Genomic DNA, 22,232 nt, shown 5'->3' with positions numbered 1-22,232 from the left:
CATATGAGTAATTCTCAATACAATAATGGAGGCTAGGTAAGCATTCTAGAAAGACTATGTTTCTGAGTTAATATACTTGGGGGAAGAGACTGGAGGCAATGGCTGGAATGGGATATGAAGGAAGAAACATAAACTAACAGAGATTAATTGAGAATATTTTTGGGGAATTTGACCTAATGGAGTTCATATTGTAAGAACTCTTATGTTAAGGTCTTTCAATGATTAGGCTCATTCTAGAAAACCAAATTGCTCTTTACAAATCTCTTTCTCTCCCTTCCTTCTTTCTCTCTCCACACCTTCCGTATGACATATTTGTGGTATTTATATATAAAAAATATATAAAGCTAGTTGTGGGAGTGTTGAATGGAGTCACAGTTACAAATAGGGACTTTGGAGATCAATACACCAGGCTTTGTGATTCTGTTCTACCACTTAGTGGTGAGCTTCAGTTTCTAATCTATAAAATGGAAATGATGATAGGACTTACCTCAGAGGCTCTTCTGAAGATCAGATGAGATAACGCATTAAAGTCCCTGCATTAGAGAGTAAATATTTTCTAAAAGCTCATTATTATACTTATTTCATGTTTGGAAGAGATGCCTTTACTTTGGTCAACTGAATGCTTAGAGAAAGACCAGAATTCATTTAAGGTTGTGCTGAGCCCTCAGCAGAAATTAAATGAAAGACACACAGATACTTCGTATCATTGTATGAGTTTCAAAATAAGACATTTACTCTAAATTCACATCCCAATTACAGTCTTATTGGGTAAAAAGCACAGTAGAAAACACTAACAAATGACACATTAGTAATTGGTATATTGAGGACAGAGCCTCACACAGAGTGTTTCATTGTATGGCTGGGATTCTGTTTGCTTGAAACACATACGCTTTCAGGTTAGGGTGAGAACACAGCAAACTATTAGGACAAGCTTTAGAACTTGGTGCAGACTTGTTTTCTTTTTATTATATGTTATTAAATTTGGTGTAATTTGTGCATTTGAACTGGGCATTTCAGCCTCTACTTCTGTCTAAAGAAAAAAGCCTTTCTCCCCTAATTTGGAAAGTTCAGGTTCATATTTGACACACTTAAGAATCCCTCTGCAGTCTGGGGTGTCAGATAACTGGTGAACCGAACCCCCTGGCATTGTCCCCCAGGGTCCCTGGGATCAGGGCCGTCAGTGGCAAGTGTGGACCAAGTACTGCTGCAGAAGAAGAGGGCTCCCAGGTGCTGCCTGTTCCCCGGTACAGAATGGGGTAGGAAGTCCTACCCAATTAAACCACAGGCAAAGAGATACAACTCATCTTCAGATGTTTGCTTTAACTGGCTCGTCATCGTTGCCAGTTTGCTACTACTGAGGATGATCTGATTCCTCTCTGCCCCTTTTTTTCCTGGAGACTTTGGTGTCAAGCCAGCACAGACCCAGAGTACCACTGACAACTCTAATTTGTTTCAACACTTCTCGGAGCTTTTTCATCAGCAGCGTCTTGGGCTCACGCTTTGTTCCTCAGAGCCTGGAACTCCCGTTTTATTAGCCTGACATTTTGTTCTGACCTCTGTTGACAGCTTCTGGCCTCTGGCGTGCACTCTGTTTAGTCACTCCTTTTATTTATAACTTATGCTCTTTTGCTCGGCTCAAACTCATTGATTTGTGATCTGGTCATACTTGCGTTGCTCTATCTAATGTAAAATCTTATCTGATTCTCCAGCACCTCTTTTTTGTCCATGGCATTTATTTAGCTTCTTGCATTTTCATTTGGCTCTCACTCCTGTCCTGCTTACAGATTTTAAATGTCTGCATTATACCAGCGAGGAAGAGCAGCTCCAGTTCAGAGAGACCATGACCACTGAGAACTATGCCTTATGAGTGTAAAGCACTTTATAGTATTACAGAGCATCTGCATACACACAATATCTTATGTGACCCTCACAACAATCCAGTGAGGTAGGCAATACGATGCCCATTTCACTGGGGAATGAATGGAAGTGGGGAGACACACATAGGGACACTACTGAGAATTCTACTAGAACATTAATGTTGTGAATCCTGGGACTATGTGTTAAACCTTGAAGGAAAGGAGAGTTGAGAAAATTCAATCTGTTGATTAATAGAGAGACATTCAAAACTAACATGGAATCCCACATTTTTCCTTTTTTTAGTGTGCCTTTTCTTACATTTTCTCCTTTCTCACTGTCAGCCCTTTCTTCACCTACACAAAATATCTCCAGTTCTACTGAAATATTTATTTTTCTCCAGGATCTATACTGGATATTTAAAGCATGAAGTACAATGAGTTGTGTTAAAAAAAAATTTTTTTTTACAGTTTTTATTCAATAACGTAACTAGCACACTTAGGAACTTTGTTTTTTACATGTGCTTTTACCAAGGATACTAAATGCAGCAGGCTGGTGAAAAGACCTTTTTAGACTAAAACAATTTCATCTTTTTCTTTTCAGCATTTTTTTTTTATGATCAAAATATTGTTGCTTGAAACAGCTCGGTATTTTAAGGAAACAAGTTTTGTTTTTTGGTTCAAAAATGTTGAATGAACTGCCCCAGCTCCACTAGACCTCACTATAAAACTTGAAAACACATATGCCATAAATTGGAGAATAAGAAGACATAAATGCAAACTAAGCAAATCAAAGTCAATTTACCTTTTTAAAATTCTAAGGAATTAAAAAATCTTGACCTACTCTGAACACCTATGGAGCCCTGTTCCTTCCCACCATATACCTCTGCTCTATTCTATAACTGCCTGTTTCCACGTCTATGTGTTCCCGGGACAATTAGTTCAGGAAGTCCAGGGACAATGGCTATCTTATAAGCAGTTTAGTCCAGCTCCAGGAGGTACACAATAAACATATGCTGAACGAACAAACGGATTCTTTTAGGGCATCCCTATCTCTGGTTGAGACTGGTACTTTTGAGGGTAGAGAATGCACATATAATCGGTATCCATGAGATTTCTCCTGGAACCCGATGGGTTCAGAAGACACTAGATGAGCGGGTGGCAGAGGGCTCCTGGCCTAGCTCTGAGGAAGGTAGGAACAGCCCGCCAGTCAGTACCTGGGAGGTGTCCCAGCTCAGGACGGTGGTGATGGTGGGGTGCTGGAGTGGGTAGAGGTATGAGCAAGGGAGCAGAGAGCCAAACAGTACCAAGGACCAGGAGAGGAAGGCAAGCGGAAGCCGGGCACCATTCGGGAACCAAGGTTGTCTGGAGGAGCCACAAAGGGATCTTGGAATCAGTTGTGCTGTGACTTGTCCAGAGGTGAAGGTCCTTTTAGTGAGATGGTAGCACAGGGTGTCCCGCCCAACCCACCTGATCTTCAAAGGGGCCTGCCCTAATATGATCAGGGAGTTATGCTGGTCCTGACACATATGTAAAAGAGGAAACAAGAATGAAATTAGAACATTCTCTAACACCATACACAAAAATAAACTCAAAATGGATTAAAGACCTAAATATAAGACTAGATACTATAAAACTCTTAGAGGAAATCACAGGGAGAACACTCTCTGACATAAATCACAGCCAGATGTGATAGATCTTTTCTGATCCACCTCCCAGAGTAATGAAAATAAAAACAAAAATAAACAAATGGGACCTAATTAAACTTAAAAGCTTTTGCACAGCAAAGGCACCCATAACAAAATGAAAAGAAAACCCACAGAATGGGAGAAAATATTTGCAAACGAAGTGACCAACAAGGGATTAATCTCCAAAATATACAAACAGCTCATGCAGCTCAATATCAAAAAAACAAACAACCCAATCAAAAAATGGGTGGAAGATCTAAATAAACATTTCTCCAAAGAGGACATACAGATGGCCAAGAGGCACATGAAAGATGCTCAACATCGCTAATTATTAGAGAAATGCAAATCAAAACTATAATGAGGTATCACCTCACACCAGTCAGAATGGGCATCATCAGAAAATCTACAAACAACAAATGCTGGAGAGGGTGTGGAGAAAAGGGAACCCTCCTATACTGTTGGTAGGAATGTAAATTTGTACAGCCACTATGGAGAACAGTATGGAGGTTCCTTTAAAAACTAAAACTAGAACTACCATATGATCCAGCAATCCCACTCCTGGGCATATATCCAGAGAAAACCATAATTCAAAAAGATACATGTACCCCGATGTTCATTGCAGCACTATTTACAATAGCCAGGACACAGAAACAACCTAAAGGTTCACCAACAAAGGAATGGATAAAGAAGGTGTGGTATATATATACAATAAAATATTAGTCAGCCATAAAAAAGAATGAAATAATGCCATTTGCAGTGACATGGACTGACCTAGAGATTGTCATACTGAGTGAAGTAAGTCAGACAGAGAAAGACAAAGACCATATGATATTGCTTATATGTGGAATCTTAAAAAATGGTACAAATGAACCTATTTACAAAACAGAAATAGAGTCAGAGATGTAGAAAACAAAGTTGTGGTTACCAAGGGGGAAGGGGGGGTATAAATTTCAAGATTGGGATTGACATATACACACTATTATATATAAAATAGATAACTAATAATAACTTACTGTATAGCACAGGGAACTCTACTCAGTACTCTGTAATGACCTATATGGGAATAGAATCTAAAAAAGAGTGGATATATCTATATGTATAACTAGTTCACTTTGCTATACAGCAGAAACCAATACAATATTGTAAATCAACTACACTCTAATAAAAATTAATTCTAAAAAGCTGAACCAAAAAACAAATAAAAGAGGAAATCAATGATTACTTTTGTTATATTTAAATCATGCTTGAAAAATATTTTCTAAAAGTACAGCAAAATAATTCAATATAAATTTTCATATACCAGAATTAATTGAATATGTGGGGAATCACGCACTTTCACAGGGAACAAATTGGCACAACCTTTTGGAAGCCATTTGTAAGAATCCATCAAATTGTAAAATGTACGTCACCTTTGAACTATTGATTCTACTGCTAGTAAATTCTCTATTAAAAAATATTCTCACAAGATCATGTAAAAGAGTGCTGAATGTAGCACTGTTTCTTAAAGCCAAGCTAAAGCAAAGAAAAATCATCAAGTATTCATGACTAGGGAACTGAATGATACATTATGCTAATTATGGTAGCGCTATATAATGGAATAGTGTGTAGCCACTGAGAGAAAAGAGCCACACACACTGCCATAGCAGATGATTGGCATATTAACTTAAATAAGGAGAAAACAGAACACACTGTATAGATGTTTCTGTATTTGATTCTTTCTGTCTTTTTGAAACATTAAGGAATTATATACTCTCCATGAGGGGCTGGGTACGTGGAGAGGAATGTGGAGGCTATGTACACACACACACATTTATACACAGAAATCTCTCTTAATACTTCCTCAAAGAAAGCAAGCACGTAAACTTCAAAACAGCCACGAAAATATCTGTAACTGAAAACATATCTGAACGTATCTGAAAAAAAAAAATTCAAAGCATTTGATTACCTCAGGTAACAAAAGACAGTGTGGGTGTTAGATTAACAGGCTACAAAATAAAGGTGTCCCTTATTTGCCAAGCTTAACCAGAGTCAAGGTTAAGAAGCTCAGAGAAAGTCTCAGGAAAAGGAGAAAAGGAGATAAAGAAGAATCAAAGATAAAGGTAGAGATAAAGATAGAAATAAACATGCAGATAGGGAAGAGTTACACAGGAGTTCAGTGAAAATAAATGGAGTGACAAGGAGAAAGGAGAAGAAATGGAATAAAAAGTAAAACAACAGATCAAAGTGATCACATCAAAGAATAAATGGACACAAAGGAGAATTTTTCCTATTGTTTCTATTATCTTAATATAATAATAACAACAATAATAATCATTGACTAACACTAAAGCACTTTGAGGAGACACACAATACTCAGTGTTGTTCAATTTAGGGGCAAACACACTTCAACAATGCAAACACTTATGAAAACAACTGTAGAAAGCATCATGTGGTTACACCACACTTAAATGGCTGGCGTTCACGATGGTAACCCTAAGCTGCCTAAATGTGGCATCAACACAGTGTATGAGGTAAAAATAATTATTTTTACTAAGACAGAGAAACTGGGACTGCATTTTTTAAACAATAATTACAACTGAAAACTGCTAGATTTGGGGATCCATTAAAGGATTTGTGAAAATCTGCCTAAAACAGACCCTTGATGGGTAAAGATTATGATAGCTGTGTGTGTATCACTTATTCTCTCTCTCTCTCTCTCTCTCTCACTCTCTCTCTCTCTCTCTCTCTCTCACACACACACACACACACACACACACACACACACTACATGCAGCTCCAACTAGGAACACAGAGGAGGAACGCTTGGTTTCTGAGAAATCAAGTGTGGATTCCTCATTCCCTTTCAAAATCCTTTCATTATATCTGGTAGATTTGGCCTAGACACACAACCAATGACTTATGGCACTGTGACTACTGAAGATATCTTATCTAATATCTAGTTTTCAAGATCCAATGTACAGATTCTCTACATTGGAACATGAGGTCAGCATTCCACCCACAGAGATCCCTGTTGTGAAATCTATTCTGTTGCAGTTTTGAAGGTCTGGGATATCGAATACCACTTCTCAAGTTTTTATCAAAACAAAACAAAACACACAAAAATACCCCAGCTGTCAGAGAATTAGCCTGTTCTTAGATTGTTCAAGTTCCTATATGTAACATTTCAGCTATTTCAGTTAGTAGGTCGGGAGGCTGTATTGTTTCTATTCATAAGCTTGATTCTCTTTCAGCAGATTGAAATTGGCTTGAAAATTGAACAATTTTCTATGTGAAATTTTTAGAAAATTACACTCATCACAAAAACTAAATACAAATGGGTAATGAGATTTAGAGTAGTATAATTTAATCTATTTGTTTTACACCAGTTAGCACAGTTTATTTGTAGAAAGCTGTGGCTGACTTCCAGAGAATCCCCATGGATCAACACTGAAGTTCTCAACCTTTGCCTCAAGCCCAGACCACCACTATCACAAGCTTGTTTATTACAAAGGCACACACAAAAAAACCAAGAAACCATAAACTTACTTAGCACGCTTCCACTCCCTTTTTCCCCCTTCTGGCCTTTTTGTCCAGAATTTCCTTTAAAAAAATAAAAAGAAATAAAAAGAAGAAACTTTTTTAAATTTAGGCAATTCACAGCGCTTGAAATGGAGACAGCAACACAAGGTCATCTAGAATAACAACGTATAACAATCTACAGATTTTCAGACATAATAATGTTGATGACGATGATGATGATAATACTAATAGCTATCATTTTAGAAACCCTCTTATGAACTTAGCATTTTATGGGTAGGTCCTTTACATACATTATCTCAGATTACTTACCAGGACACTAAATGTTCCATTTTCCTAAAGTAGGCAAAACTGAGGTGTAAGCAGTTTGTTTGGGATTATTCACACTCCTTTTCCTCCTCCTTCTTTGTGTCTTCCTCCCTCTCCCAGAAAGCCTGGTATCCTCCATCTTATCCCAAACCTTGTTTTTCTGTTCCCATTACAATTTGTCTGTCTTGTTTTCTATTTCTTTTATGTGAAGCCTAGCAAAGATGGAGCTGTGAATGAATTTCTGGGAGTGGTGAGATCCCAATTACCTCAGTCTTGGGGGAAGCTGGGAAGGTCTGAGGGGTGTCTAACCCTCTAGATAGTTACTTTCGGCTTCGAGAAACCTCATTCACATACTTTAGAGGTGTGCTACAGACCCTGTGCTAATAAGGGTCAGGACCTTATATGGAAACATTGTTAAGACCCTGCTCTTTGCTAATGGGTTGCTATTTCACCTAAGGTTCCTAAAGCTATATCCAGAGGTTAAGCCCTTAGTACCAACAAGAAAATTCAACGATGACAACTGCATCTCACTAGAGGGGTGCTGTTCTCACATATCGATTCTTCTTCCAAGAGTCGTCAGATATGTCTTGTAAGTAATCACCTTCCTGGCATAAATGCAGGACTGACCACAGAGCCATCTATCTCTAAGTCAAAATCTTCATTAATGTTCTTGATTTCCTCCAGCAAAATCAAGGACTGTTCTCTTTTCATCCAAGAGCTCAAAGAGCATAGTTCAAAGATCATGAGCTTTGGAATAATAACAATAATTTTAGATTCTCTTGTGTTGAATTATTTTGCTCTGCCACTTATCAGGTATGTGGCTCAGAACAAGTCTTTAAACCTTTCTGAGCTGAAGTTTATTCTTCTTTCAAATGAAAAAATAGTACCCTCCATTGCAAACTTGCCTTGAAAATTAGCAGCAATGTTTATAAAGGGCCTTGCTCTTAAGAGATGCATGTAAGACATGGTAGCTCTTATTTGTTTTACAACATAACTTAGCTAATTTTATTTTCAGTGAATGAGAGGATTTTTTCATTTCACTTTTTTATGGCAAAATTATTTTACATTTTATTTTGCAGTTTTAATCATTATTTTGTTGTTTTTTGGGTCTGTTTCTCTAGCTCACTTTGCCTTATCCATGCTTTGTTTTCGAACATTTGTCCTTATTCACCTCTTAGAGAAGACTTTTTTGATCTCCAATTTACCAGATTAAAAAAAATACAAAATAACGTGTGATGAGTAACATGAAAATTGAGATTTAGCACTTAAAAACTGAAGCTATTTCCAATTAAAATTTTATTTTGAAATGCCAACCATTCCTTATCATGGTATAATAGTCTCTAATTGCTTTGCATATATGATTACACTGTACATCATTAAATTCATTTTTTAATTGTGATTCAGTCATTTCAGGTAATATTAAATTGACAAGAATCATTAATTTAGCACAAAGTACCTAAAACCTTTTCTATTTTTTTTTTTTTTGGACGGTAGGCTTTTGTAAGATATAATACCAAAGTTTTAGATTTCCTCAAGAGGAAAAATCTAAGATGTTAAACAAAAATTGGGGGAGGGGGGTTAAAATGGTGTAACTGATCAGTTCTAATTCTTTTCAGAGAAGATAATATAATAAACAAGCTTAATTTTATCATTCCAGCGTTATTTTCAGAATTAGAAAATAATTGTAAAATTACTCTGGGAAGTTTTTTCATGTTGTAGTTTGTCTTGGGTATTTTATTTTTTAAATAAATTTATTTATTTATTTTTTGGCTGAGTTGGGTCTTTGTTGCTGCGTGCAGGCTTCCTCTAGTTGCGGCAAGTGGGGTCTACTCTTCATTGCGGTGCGTGGGCTTCTCATTGTGGTGGCTTCTCTTGTTGCGGTGCATGGGCTCTAGGCATGTGGGCTTCAGTAGTTGTGGCACGTGGGCTCGGTAGTTGTGGCTCTCGGGCTCTAGAGCACAGGCTCAGTAGTTGTGGTGCACGGGCTTAGTTGCTCCACAGCATGTGGGATCTTCCCGGACCAGGGCTCGAACCTGTGTCCCCTGCATTGGCAGGCAGATTCTTAACCACTGCGCCACCAGGGAAGTCCCTGTCTTAGGTATTTTAACGATACCTTGATCTCTGTTCAAGCCAGAGAGCTGAACAAATGACCCACTTTTCTTCTTATAAATAAAAAAAAATGTTTTATGTCATTTTAGCATGAGTCCTTGATTTCCTCACAGATGACACTTGGAAATCTTTTCTCACACTTGAACACATTAAAAACATCCTTTCTAGAGAACAGGGATTCCTCCTCCTTTATAATGACATCTTAGGCTAAAAACGAGCCCAAGGGCTTTGTCAAAACCTGGAGTTAACCACCTCCTGTCAGATATGTCACTCTTCTGTCAAAAATAAAGAACTAATATTTCTGAAAGCCACTGAAAAGTAAGAAGTAGATGGTATGTAATATACCGCCACTCTAACTTTAAATATCAATATAAGAGGAGGTATTTTCAACAGCATCATTGTGACTTCAAGCATTTTCAGAGCCCCTGCCATGAGCTAGGCACTGGGTTCCTCATCTTCACACACAGGCACACTTAGTCCAGCCCAGCTCTTTTCACCTACTTCAATTCAGATGTGACATCTTCCCTCCTCTGCCTAATGCTTCTTTCTATTTCCTGAATTCTTCACCTTCAACCTTCTTCTTAACCTTCCACAATCTTTTTAACCCTTCTTTCCTCTGTATCTTCAACAACTTCTCTATTTTACCTTGCTGTCAGCATTTAAATAGTATTCAAATTCACTTTCAAAGAAAAAACAAAATCAAATGAAAAAACCGATCTCTTCCTCCCCCTCTGAAGAGCCAGACTGCTCTACCCCGCTGTCTACCAGCCTCATCACCTGGCACCCCTGGGCATTCCCCAATCTGGCTTCCACCCCACTCCACCCAGCCCCACCAAAGCTGCTCTCAGTAAAGGCAACATCCTCACAGCAACAAATGGAAGAAGCTTTCTGTTGACTGCATCTCACTTGACCAACTTTTGGAACTCCTTTGGTTTTTTTCCACACCACCTTCTCTGGGTTTTCTTCCTCACTCCGGCTGCTTTGCTCTTTCTGCTCAGTCTGTACGTCTGGAACCACTCAAGGCTTTATCCTAGGCCCTTTCTCTTCTCACTGTTGCCTACCCATAAAATATTACTAAAATCAATGATTATTAAAATTCATTGACTTCAGTGAACATTTATATGAGCATAGCTACAACTTTGTCTTTCTACCTCTGGCTTCCCCTCTGAGTTCCAAACCCATATATTCAACTATAAATATCTCCATGAATGGCACAGAGTGTTCAATAGCTGTTTGTCAAATAAATAAAGGAATTCATTGTGGTCTATAATTTTAGACATTCCTAAGAAAGACCATAACTCACCCTTAGAATCAGACTTTGAATGGACTCCAGGAGTCTAACTGGAGAGAAGCACATTATTTACATTGCTGGAAAACCTAGTTCATTTAATGAGGTTCTGTTCAGAGTACTCTAGGGATTTTGAAGATATGTAAGGTAACACTTCAATTAAATCCTCCGAGCTCTCTGCAGTAAATCTGTCAGATGGTAAATGCTCTATAGATCTGCCATGAATCAAGAAGAAAGTCTTCCCTTTCTCTTCTTATATTTGTATACTTTATCAGTTAAGGACTGTGTCTTATTTACTTCTCATTTCCCTGTACCAAGCATTGTCCCTTGTATATATATATTGAGTACTTAATACATGTGGAAGGAAGAGGGCAGGGTGGGGAAGAAAAGGAGAGCAGGAGAGAAAATAGAAAATAAATAGGGCTGCTCTTTCTTAATCTTTTTGCTTTGAAATCACTTTGCTTTGATATTACTCGGATAGTCCAGGCTGTGTCATTAATTAGAAAATGACAATTAGTAGATTTTATTTCTAATTTTGTTACCCTCTTTGGACTCTTGTAGAGGAAGAATGCATTCACTGCTTTAATCTGCAGTATAACTAAACTAGTACCAGGCACTGCTGCTCATATTTCTACCAAATTTGAGTCTTTTAATAAGGAAGTAATATCCGGAGAATATCTTTTGTCAAGGGATTTATTACTCTACCCCTGCTTTCATTTTTACAGTCTCTCTTTCTCCAGTTTTCTTCACCTGAAGATGTGGTTCTCAAAGTGTGCTCCCTGGTCAGCATCATCACTGTCACCTGGAAACTTGTGAGGAGTAAACATTCCCCAGGGAGCCCAATCCCTAACCTATTGTATCAGAAAGTCCTCCGGAGGTGGAGCCCAGTCAGCTGTTTTAACAGGCCCTGTAGGTAATCCTAATGTCTGCTCAGGTTTGAGAACCACAGATGTAAAGGAATTCTGCGCATCTTTAGGCCAGCTCTAACACGACTTTCTTTGTAACATCTTGTCTTGCTGTACAGAGTTAATCACTCTACTTTCTACTTCCACAGCTTCCAGCTTCCATTAGTTTTGTCCCACTTTACAAATGTTTTATTACTTACCACTTGGTAATACAGCTAACTGGTTCTGCATTTTTCTGTCCCCTGCTCTCTTCTAAAATTTCTGTGTACAGTTCACAGTTCAAGCTTAGGCTAGCGGCATAAGGAGCAGAAATAATATCATCATGTATGTAAATTGCAAAGGGCCCGAACATGGTGATTATTAAGTACTAATATACAGTAGCAGGCAGGTTATCTTGTAAAGGATAGGATTTCAGGTCTGCCTGTATTTTGCTAACTGTAACTTAACAGGGTTTGGCGGTTTTGGTTAAAGGGGTGTTAATACTATGCTTGTTTGTTTTTCTCTACCAGTCTTTCCACTCTCTTTATTCTAAGATAGATACCATTCTTCATGGTGATTTATAGTGGTGTGGAGTTGACAGATCCTCTGTTGTGATTTTATATGGAACTGTTTTCCTTTTGGACATAGAAACTTTCCTCAGGTGGACAGAAATCAGTTTCAAAATGTTTCAGATCAGAAAATAAACTGCATGTGAGTGCTGCTTTTCATACTATGATGACCATTGTTTTTGTTATCTAAGAAGTTGAAAGGAATATCTATGATCTGGTGTTTATTTTACATATTCTGTGAAGAAAATATGCATTATCATAATACCTGGCCTCCCGGTCTTCCCCGCTGATCCTGGGAATCCTCGACTTCCAGGAAAACCAATGGATCCTCGATCACCTTTAAGACCTGGAGGACCTATATGGTAAATGAAGAAAAAAAAAAAAAACCCAAAACAGTGGTAATAATTCATTTTGCATGAAGATTTGAGAGAATAATGAAACAATCTAATTTCACTAATGGATATGAAGGAGGTGAATCTCCAAATGGAGGAACAATGTCTTTCCTAAACTTTCATGTGTAAAAATTGATAGATAACAGTAACAGTAAGTAGAAACATAGTGCATTTAGTACCCTGTAGATATTCAATATGTAACAGATTGTCACTAAAAATAAAAACACACAAGAAAAAAAAATCTTAGAGTTTTAACTGGAAGCCTTATATAGTCTAATCAGGAATCTTCAAATGGCAGAATTTTGCTACAGCTGAAATGATAACTTTGAAATGTAAGCTAAAAATTGGACTTTTAAGATTTGTCCCAGAAAAATCACAAGTCAAGCAATGAGAAGTATCAAAGAATATTTATTAAAAAAATACTGAGGCCCTAGTGCAGGAATATATTACTCTATCTCTCATGCTCTTGTTTTTACATACTCCATTGTAATCCCAAACAATAATGTAGCCGTGTGTGTGTGTGTGTGTGTGTGTGTGTGTGTGTGTGTGTGTGTGTCCCAGGCACAGGGAAAGTATTCAGTAAACATTTTTTTAAAGTAAAAGGTTATAGGTAATTCTCCTTGGCATGCTTCCAAGGAAATGGCATGCTGAAATGAATTTCTATTATATTATTTTGAGATAAAGCACAGTTTAATATAATATCCACCCCAGTACATGAGTAACAATTGTAATATAGTTAATGTACTGATTATTTAATACTACTAAGCACGTATATCTTCTCAGATTTTCATATCATGGTTTCGAGTCAAGCTGAGTTTAGTGGGCTCATTTGCATGTATAGGTATTTTTTGTTTGTTTGTTTTTGTTTTGTTTTGTTGGTACAGGGTTTCTTTTGTCTTTTCTTTAAACACTCCCATTGTAATATTTATTTATTTATTTGTTTGGCTGCACCAGGTCTTAGTTGTGGCACATGGGATCTTTTAGTTGTGGCACGTGGGATCTTTAGTTGAGGCACGTGAACTCTTAGTTGCAGCATGTGGGATCTAGTTCCGTGACCAGTGATCAAACCTGGGCCCCCTGCATTGGGAGCACGGAGTCTTAGCCACTGGACCACCAGGGAAGTCCCTATAGGTGGGATTTTAGTAAGCCTGCTTAAATCAGGAAGTAGAATTATCAAGACAGTCCATCATATACTTTTAACTTCCTGATTCCCTACCAAACATGGGGCAAATAGGCAATCTGGCAAAGAAAAAAACAGATTGCAGCAATCAGGTAGGAAAGATGCCTAGTAACTTGAATATTTTTGCTGCAGTGCACCAACTCAAATGGCAACCTAAAAATCTAAAAGAGTCAATTTATCACTCCAACAATGAAATCTACCTCTCTTTTTTGAGGGGCCAGATAATGCCTATTTGTGTATATGAGCAATACCAACAGCAGCAGACTAAACCCTCACTTAAAGAATCAAAGCAGCTTTGCAACGGTATCTGTCTAGGGTGATAACAAAAGCTGAAACTTTTAAATCCCTCTTTCTATTTGATTCCGAAACAGCTACAAAAGATGTTCCCAAGATGAAGCTTTGGAAGGCAAGTTGTAGCCCAGACTGAACTTTTATGGTTGAGTTATAAAGCTTTGATAATTGCAATTTGTAATGGAGGAGTTGACAGACCTTTGACAATAGCCGCTCTGGCAGATAATATAACACTGGTTACTTCCCCTACTTATGACATTAATGCACCATTGCTAAGATCTGCTGGGTGCCAGTCAAGTAGAAAGACTTTTCTGAACAAAGAATCTTACCTGGTATTACTTTCAAAGGCAAACCAACAATTGATATATATATATATATATATATATATATATATATATATATAAAATTCTAAAAGCTTTTTTTTAAGGTAAACTTTATATATTGGCTTTTTAAGCACTATGATATAAAGGGCTGGCATGTGTCAAATTCATGCTTTTCATTTTTAAAAATTGTTTTTCTGATGTAACCTGGGCTGGTTGATACATTGATCAGAAAGAAGAACAGTTTATATAATCAAAACACAGAAAATTAAGATCAAGTCCCTGGTATTTAGACATTTCTTTAGCAGCACAAACTATTCTAGTTATCATTAGACGGAGCAGTATACTCCCCACCTTCAAAAAGCATGCAGGTATTTGATTTTTAGCCATGAATAACATGATGATCATGTTACTGTTATTATCTTTATTTTTTTGAAAGCAAAGAAAGTTCATGCTCTTTCTCTTTTTCTGTCTTCTATTATTGTCTTTCAAAATATTGCTTTCAAGATTACAGAAGAAAATAATTTGAAACAATTTTGCTCTAAGTAAGATACAGAGAGTGGCTGACAGCAAAGGGAAAAGTCATCTGTATTCTAGTCAATATTTACATTGAGATTGCATAGGTTTAAGCAGATAAATTCCAGTTAAGGACCATATAAGGAGTATAATCCAATTTGCCTTTGATTTACATTAGTTGTTTTTTTTTTTTGTATCTTAGAAACCAGGTAACCTCCAAATATATTCAATGTGAAGATGGTTTTCATATTTTCCTTCACATGTGACCTAAAACTAGGTCGGCCAAATACTGTTTGCAGTCAGTGATATGGAGAGCACTCTCTAGACTAATGAACAACCCCATGTTGTTAAAACACTTAACTTTCTTTAAAAATCAAGAGTCACTGCTTACCATTCAGAACATGATAGTGATTATCATTTGATATCATTTGATATGCCCTCAACACACACAAACATACACATGCGGACACACACACACACACACGCCACACAGGGAACCAGTCAAATAACTGATTCCCCCTACACACATTCACAGATGTACATTACCTAGCCCTGCAGTATATGATGGAGTAGTTACCGTACCTACTGGACCTGGAATGCCTTGTGGACCAACTTCTCCAGTGGGACCTCTATCTCCTTTTTCACCTGGAGGTCCAGGAGGACCTTTAAAAAATAAATGACAATTACTGATCATAGGCTTAAAGCATAGGTAAAATAGATTTGTCATTTGTCAAGACAGTTACGTAGGTAAATCCAAAGCCTTTTATTTGTTGCACAATTACACAGAATGAATGAGACTAACCTTCCTGAATGGAAGCATACCCTGCTACTGAGTAGTGCAATGAGATAGCTCTAAATTAGACAACCTAATTATGGACTAAATACTTCTGTGTGCCAAGCAGTGTACTAGGTTCTCAGATGCTGGGGGCAGAGAAAGACAGTGAGTCAATCAATGATGGCACAAATCCACATTAGTATTGTGTAGCTACTGGGTATGAAACCCAGTGCCCCTAAAACTGAGCTCCCTTGCCAAGTTTATGATTAACCTCTCTATCCAAAATTTTATTCCCCTTCTTGACCTACCCCTGTTCCCCTCAGGACTGAGGAATATCAAAGAAAAGGGGGATTGAAACCAAGCAGGACCCTGCAGGGCCTTCCTGGGTACAAAAGCACCCTCCAGGTGCCCTGTTTCTTGTTTGCAGAAAAAAGGCTTTAGTTTCCTAGGCCTTCCCTGAGCCCCAAAGAGCAGGCACAAGGAGTTAACAATGAGAGGAGTGAGGGGATGCAGAAACAAAGGAGAAGCAGTCAAGCAAGGTAGCTAGAATGATAGTTCGGAGCCCTAGTTCCTCCTCAATGGGTATACATGACAATCTGACACATATCTTTGAGTCGATCTGTAGAAACTAAGCCCTTCACCCATGTGGAGGATGGTGACTACACGCTGACCACTAGTATGTAGACCCCACACTGGCTGGAACCAGAAGGTTGATGATTAAGCTTCTGGGAGCATCACCCTGTTACCTCACCACCAGGCAGATTTCACTATATTAATTTAGACGCTCTGTGGAAAATGTATAAGTCAAGTCATGTGTGATACCCTCAAGGGAAACAAAAATCCACACAAAGTAGACAACCAAAAACCCTATCATTGAAAATGATACCCTCGGATATTAGAAAAATGCAGATCAGCAAGAGGAGCAGTGGTTGAAAAGACTTAATTGAGGAGGTAGGATGCGAAGGGGATTTTGAAGAATGGGGAGAATGAGAAGAAAGAGAATGCTGGGTAAGTAGGAAAGATGCGGGGAAGGGCAGGAAAGTGAAAATGAGTAAAGGAATAACTTTTCAAGTAAAATATTAGGTAGAATCCCTAGATAGATATAGACATTATAAAATAAGTCGGAGAGGTTGCAGGGAAAATTTTGACTACCTGGCATGACAATTACCAAGGTGTCCCCCTAGTACTGAGTTTGATCAACACTGATTTAGTCATTTGAATTTTCTGTGCCCAGCAAAACAGATATCTAGTGATCACCTCTTTAGAATGATGGCACTGAGTATGTCCCTCTTCTACATGGAGTGCCACAGGACAAGTGTTATTCCTTTCCTTTAAAGCAGAACACTTAGCAATTTCTTTTCAATTCCAAAAGGAAGAAATGAACCTGGACATACCATAGAATAATCAAATAGTGATGTTTTAAAAGAGTCATTTTCAATTTCCGTGGTTCAAGGACAGCAAGGATAACACACAACTATGTTTAGCATCACTGGTTAGAGAGCACTTGTTTACAAATTTTAATCGGGTGGGGAGATATGATACTTGAAAGATTCTAAGAAGGGGCTCCATAAATAATGATAATCTTATGAGTAAATATATTCTGTCCGTTTTCTTTGCTTCTTTTGAAATCCTTGTCCCTTGCCTCTCTCCATTTTTCTGATCTGTTTCTGATTTTTCAAGGTCCAACTTGGGTTTTAGCACCTTCCTTCCCTGGTGACTTAATTTTCCAGATATCGTTGCTCTTCTCAATGGCACATCATTCATTTCCCTTCATACACACCATTGGGCTGTAAGGTTTTATTGCATTTTCATTACAATAGTAACTACATACTATAGGAAATATAAAAGCCTAGAAAAAATGAGGAAAATATAATACATAATTCTATCATCTTAAGAGAATAATCACTAACATTTATTTTCTGTTTTTGTTGTATATTTTTTGTTTTTTGTTTTTTACATAATCATCATGCAAATTGCATACTACTGGGCATTAAGTAGTTGTAGTAACAACTAGCAAATTCTCCTAAGCTATAGCTTAATGATGGAAACATATATTAAGGTGTCCACAAGAGATGTCATGGTTCTACATCAATGGGAATCTACGCATCTTCTATTCCTGCAGAATGTAGTTTCTCCCAACAAAGGGGTTTTAATTCCCACAACCGTGAACACAGCTGTGGTTCATTCATCTCTGCACAGTGACAATGGAGGGGGCAAGCAGGACAGAAAGACTCAATTTGCAGCTTGAATTTTGCTGAGCAAATTAAAGGGAAGCAAATCCACAGTACTCCAGGATGGCATTTTGAAAAAAAAAAGCACATGAAAAGACTGTGATTCAGTGATTAGGGCTCTAAAAAAGCAAGACAGACATTCCAGGAAAAACTAGAAGGTGTGAGACAAGAAACAAGGGACACAGATTAGCTCTGGGCTCTTAGCCTCTGAGATCAAGAGTTTTCACCATTTCTTTAATAAGTAAGAAATGGAACTCACTATCTTTTCAATTATTTTGCATGTAACTATGTATAGTTAACTGTACACAGCTCAAATATTGGAGCATTAACTCAATCATAACAAATACATCTACGCTATTTTATAAAATTCAGGGTTAAAGATCCCTCTTTGTCTATTTCTATATAAAAATGCTGATACCAGGTACTTGAATCCCAGAGTAAGAAAACCAGGTAAAGTCTTTCCTTCAAGAGTTCTGAGTGTGTTGGATGTTACATTTTTATTGTTATCTTAGTCTTCATGTAACATTAATCTCACCCATTACATTCTGTTTAAATTCTATAATTTGTTATGTGTCTTCTACTGCCTAGAGCAAAATGTGGAAAGTATCTCAATGGTTTAAGTGTCTTTTTGATAGTTTGGAGGGATAGAAGTACACAGATCATATACTACTTTCTCTTAGCTTCTTATGTAGAATTTTTGAGAACATTATCAACATAATGCTCTCATCTACCTTCCAAAACTGGTCTCTCCAATCCTGCTGTTGCTCACATCCTTATCATACTGCAGCTGGACTAATCTAGAGGGTTTTTTATTAAAATCTGGTGTGAATATATTTTGTCTATTCCACCCTCATTCATTCATTTATTTCAGTTTAAAAACAAATGTCTGCATCAACAGACATTTGTTTTTATGTATCATTCTACATAAAGAAATGTAGCCATTTATTCTGCCACGTTATGGAAAAAAAGAATGAAGAACTTTAAGTCTGAGACTTCAAGTCTATTGTAGTCACCTTCTTGGTTCTGAGTTACTATTTAACCTTTCAAAATTCTGTCCCATAATCACATCAACAACCACCTCTGTGCATCAATAATGGACACAATGCTTCCTGGTAGCTCTCTTGCTAACATATGTCAAAGGACACTAGATTAATATTGTTCGAAACATCTGATCTGCCCTAGATCAAGAACCCATAAGAATTCCACTATTTTTCATCATCTTTAGTACCATCTAACTGCAAAGTTAGAGGGATAATTCATAAATGCTATAGCAGTAATTTGCCATGAACAATTCCCTCTATAAAACACACCACCAAATCCGCTATTAGCTGTCTCCCTATGATTTTTTGTTTTTAAGGAAAACTAAGATATCTACTTAGCCACAGAGATGTACTGATTTAAAATACTCAGTAATTTAAAAATATCATAGATCAAAATTACCCAATTTACTGGGAAAGAAAACCCAGGAACATCACATCATTTAAAATCCTCAGATGATAACATAGCACTAATAATATCTGCCAAAATTTCCAGAGCTATTCTTCTCCATGTCGTGTTCATTACGATCATAAATTTCCTACTTTGTTCTCAATCTTGCCTCACATGTAGATCACCATAAAAATCTGCCAAGTCTTCTAGGCTGCTGCTATTTAAACCTCTTTATTTTTTTTCTTTTTTCTTCCAGTTTTCATGCTCACTGACTTAGAGGTGTTTAATCTGGACGAAGCCTTAAAGCTTGCTTAGTCAAACATAATTATAGAGGTCTGAGAGAGTGAATTCCCAAGGTCTTAAAGCCAGTTGGGTAAAATCAGAACTAGAATACTTCTTTCCTGATGTTCTAGGCTATACTTTTCCGAAATTAATTGATTTTATTTTGGGCATCTGTTCTTTCATTATTCCTGAGATGAATTTTTCTTTTACATAGTGGTTAAAGACACAATTCATTTCTTAAATCCCAATAATTAATTGCACAAATCTCCAAATTCAAATTCTATCAATCACTTCTTCTTCTTTATCATGACAATTGATCAACTGATACATTTTTTTCTCTTTTTGGTGCTTTTAGTTTCTGGAAAAAAAATATGCTTAAAATTTTTCCACATAACCACTGCTTTCAGCAATGAGTCATATTTTATTTCTCTTAATTTCTCTTAAGTTCCTTCCTCAAATGTTTAACAACTTTGTCTTTTAAAGTCATGTTATCCCCCACTCCCCACCAAATTCTGCTTCACCATTTCATTTCAACAATGAAATTTCATTTAGTCCTTTAGACTTTAATTGCTATAATTACTTGAGAAATATATTAAAATATCTCTACCTCTTTAATCTTCATAAATATTTAGTAATTGCTAACATAAAAGAGGAGGGACACCAAGTAATGACACTGATCCTACAACCGACATTAGATAAAGCACTCATTAATTAATACAATGTCTCTCTTGGGTTATAGTTTAATAAATATTTATTAAAAATTATGACTAGATGCTGTAGAGGATATAAAAACTAGCCCGTAATTTTAATGAACTTACTGTTTCCAGTAAGAGACAACATTTCGATAGAAGACAGTATGAGATATTTTTAGACATGACAATCATATTAGGAATTCTCTTGTGAAAGAATACTTAATGTTCAAAAGTAAGCAAGATATAAATGTCAGCAAGAGTATTACTACAGTGGGACCAGAGAAAGCTTCATGGAAGAGGTTGCATGTATGTCATCTATGGACATTAATGATAGATAAGATATTTTCAGATACAAATAGAAGAGGAAAGATATTCTTTCAAGTGAAGGAAAAGCCATGAGGCAGGATGTAAAAAGTATTGGGCATGTCAGAATCACAGTAAAATCAATCGAAATATTTGGTGTCAAAAAGGGAAAAGACAGGGAATGAGGCATTCAAAAGTAGTTAAGAGAAGCACTATAGAAGAACTTGAGCGCTGCAGAGAAAAGTGTATGTGTAATAAGGAGGTGATAGAGAGTCTCTTTGCAATCTAGGGTGTCCCTCTAGGAAGGCTGCATTCTAACAAGAGTGTAGAAAGGATTGTAGTCTGAAAGACTGAGGCAGGAAATGATTGCAAGACTATTTCAATAGTCTGGCAGAGTAATGATAAGAATAGTTTACACAGAATATAAAGGAGTGACAAGGGGTTAGAGAATGTGGAACATAAGAAGTAATGGTATTCTGGAAGAAAATAACAACAACAATTAAAATTTCTACCTTGGAAATCTGGAAGAATGACATTGCCATTACAAAGTGTAACTTCATAAAAGGGAAGTGTTACTTTCACTTATTCCTTTAAGGCATATACATTTGCTCACCCACCATATACCAGGCACTCTAACAGGTGCTGTGTATGGAGAGACAGACAAGAGAGACAAGACCCAACCTCATGGAATTCGCATTTTATTCGAGAAGATCTCTGATAAACAAATAAGCAAATGTATACATGAAACAGTATCATGTAGTTTTAAATACTATGAGGAAGTTAAAGCACACCATGATATAGAGAGATAATAAGAATGGGGAGGGAGAAATTATCACTAGAAAGGTAACTTTGAGTGGATCTAAGGAGAACAGAAAGCTAAGAGAACATTTAAAGGGAGAGAGAGCTGTCTAGTGCACATTATGACAGCAAGAAGTGAAACCAGCACTTCCTGCTTGTTAACTTATACTGTTCAATGGCACTTTCATTCTTCCAGCTCTTCCAAGCTAGACAGAGGGAAAATTAGAAAAGAGGGCAGATAAGTAGATGGGTGCCAGATCAAGTAGGAGTTCAGATTTTATTCCAAGTTCAATGGGAAGATATTGGAGGGTTTTAAGAGATAAAAGATCTAATCATATGTTATTAATATTATCATTTCAATAACACTCTTTTGCTCTCTGTAGAATGGATTAAGAGTAGAATCAGGGAGAACAATTGGGAAGCTGATGTAGTACACCAGGCTGTGATACAGTTGCTTGAATTAGAGTCATAGCAGAGGAGACAGTGAGAAGGAGTTTTATCATATGGAAGAAGAGTTAACAGGACTCATATATGGATTGGATACAGGGAGTGAGAGAAATCAAAGCTTGCTTCCAAGACCTTGGAGTGAGTTACTAGTTGGACAATGACTCAATTGACAGATAAGACTAGAGAACCAACAGATTTGAGGGGTGGATGAGGGTAGGTGCTCTCAAGAACTAAGGGCTTGGCACAGGTTCGATCCCTGTTCAGGGAACTAAGATCCCACATGCCGTGTGGCATGGCCAAAAAAAAGAGAGAGGGAGAGGGAGAGGGAGGGGGAGGGGGAGAGGGAGAGGGAGAGGGAGGG

The 22,232-nt window shown here is 37.2% G+C and overlaps 1 protein-coding gene across 2 annotated transcripts in view; it reads right to left on the bottom strand.

Moving 5' to 3' along the window:
* MSR1 (macrophage scavenger receptor 1) overlaps window positions 1-22,232 on the bottom strand; it is a 66,006-nt gene that overhangs the window by 20,337 nt on the left and 23,437 nt on the right. Inside the window, exons 6-9 of one of the 2 annotated variants that reach the window (XM_027122715.1) lie at window positions 15,498-15,578; window positions 12,482-12,571; window positions 7,067-7,120; window positions 2,912-3,373 (exon numbers count right to left, since the gene is read on the bottom strand). In XM_027122715.1, the coding sequence (XP_026978516.1) occupies window positions 3,363-3,373; window positions 7,067-7,120; window positions 12,482-12,571; window positions 15,498-15,578 (236 nt within the window). In that variant the 3' untranslated portion in view covers window positions 2,912-3,362. Of the gene's footprint in view, window positions 1-2,911; window positions 3,374-7,066; window positions 7,121-12,481; window positions 12,572-15,497; window positions 15,579-22,232 lie in introns of those variants that run through there. The other variant, XM_027122714.1, reaches the window with a different exon arrangement.

The sequence above is a fragment of the Aethalodelphis obliquidens genome, unplaced genomic scaffold (assembly GCF_003676395.1).
Source record: "Aethalodelphis obliquidens isolate GAN/ISIS:26980383/991018 unplaced genomic scaffold, ASM367639v1 scaffold25, whole genome shotgun sequence".
NCBI lineage: Eukaryota > Metazoa > Chordata > Mammalia > Artiodactyla > Delphinidae > Aethalodelphis > Aethalodelphis obliquidens.
This window is presented reverse-complemented; position numbering and strand designations above follow the sequence as displayed.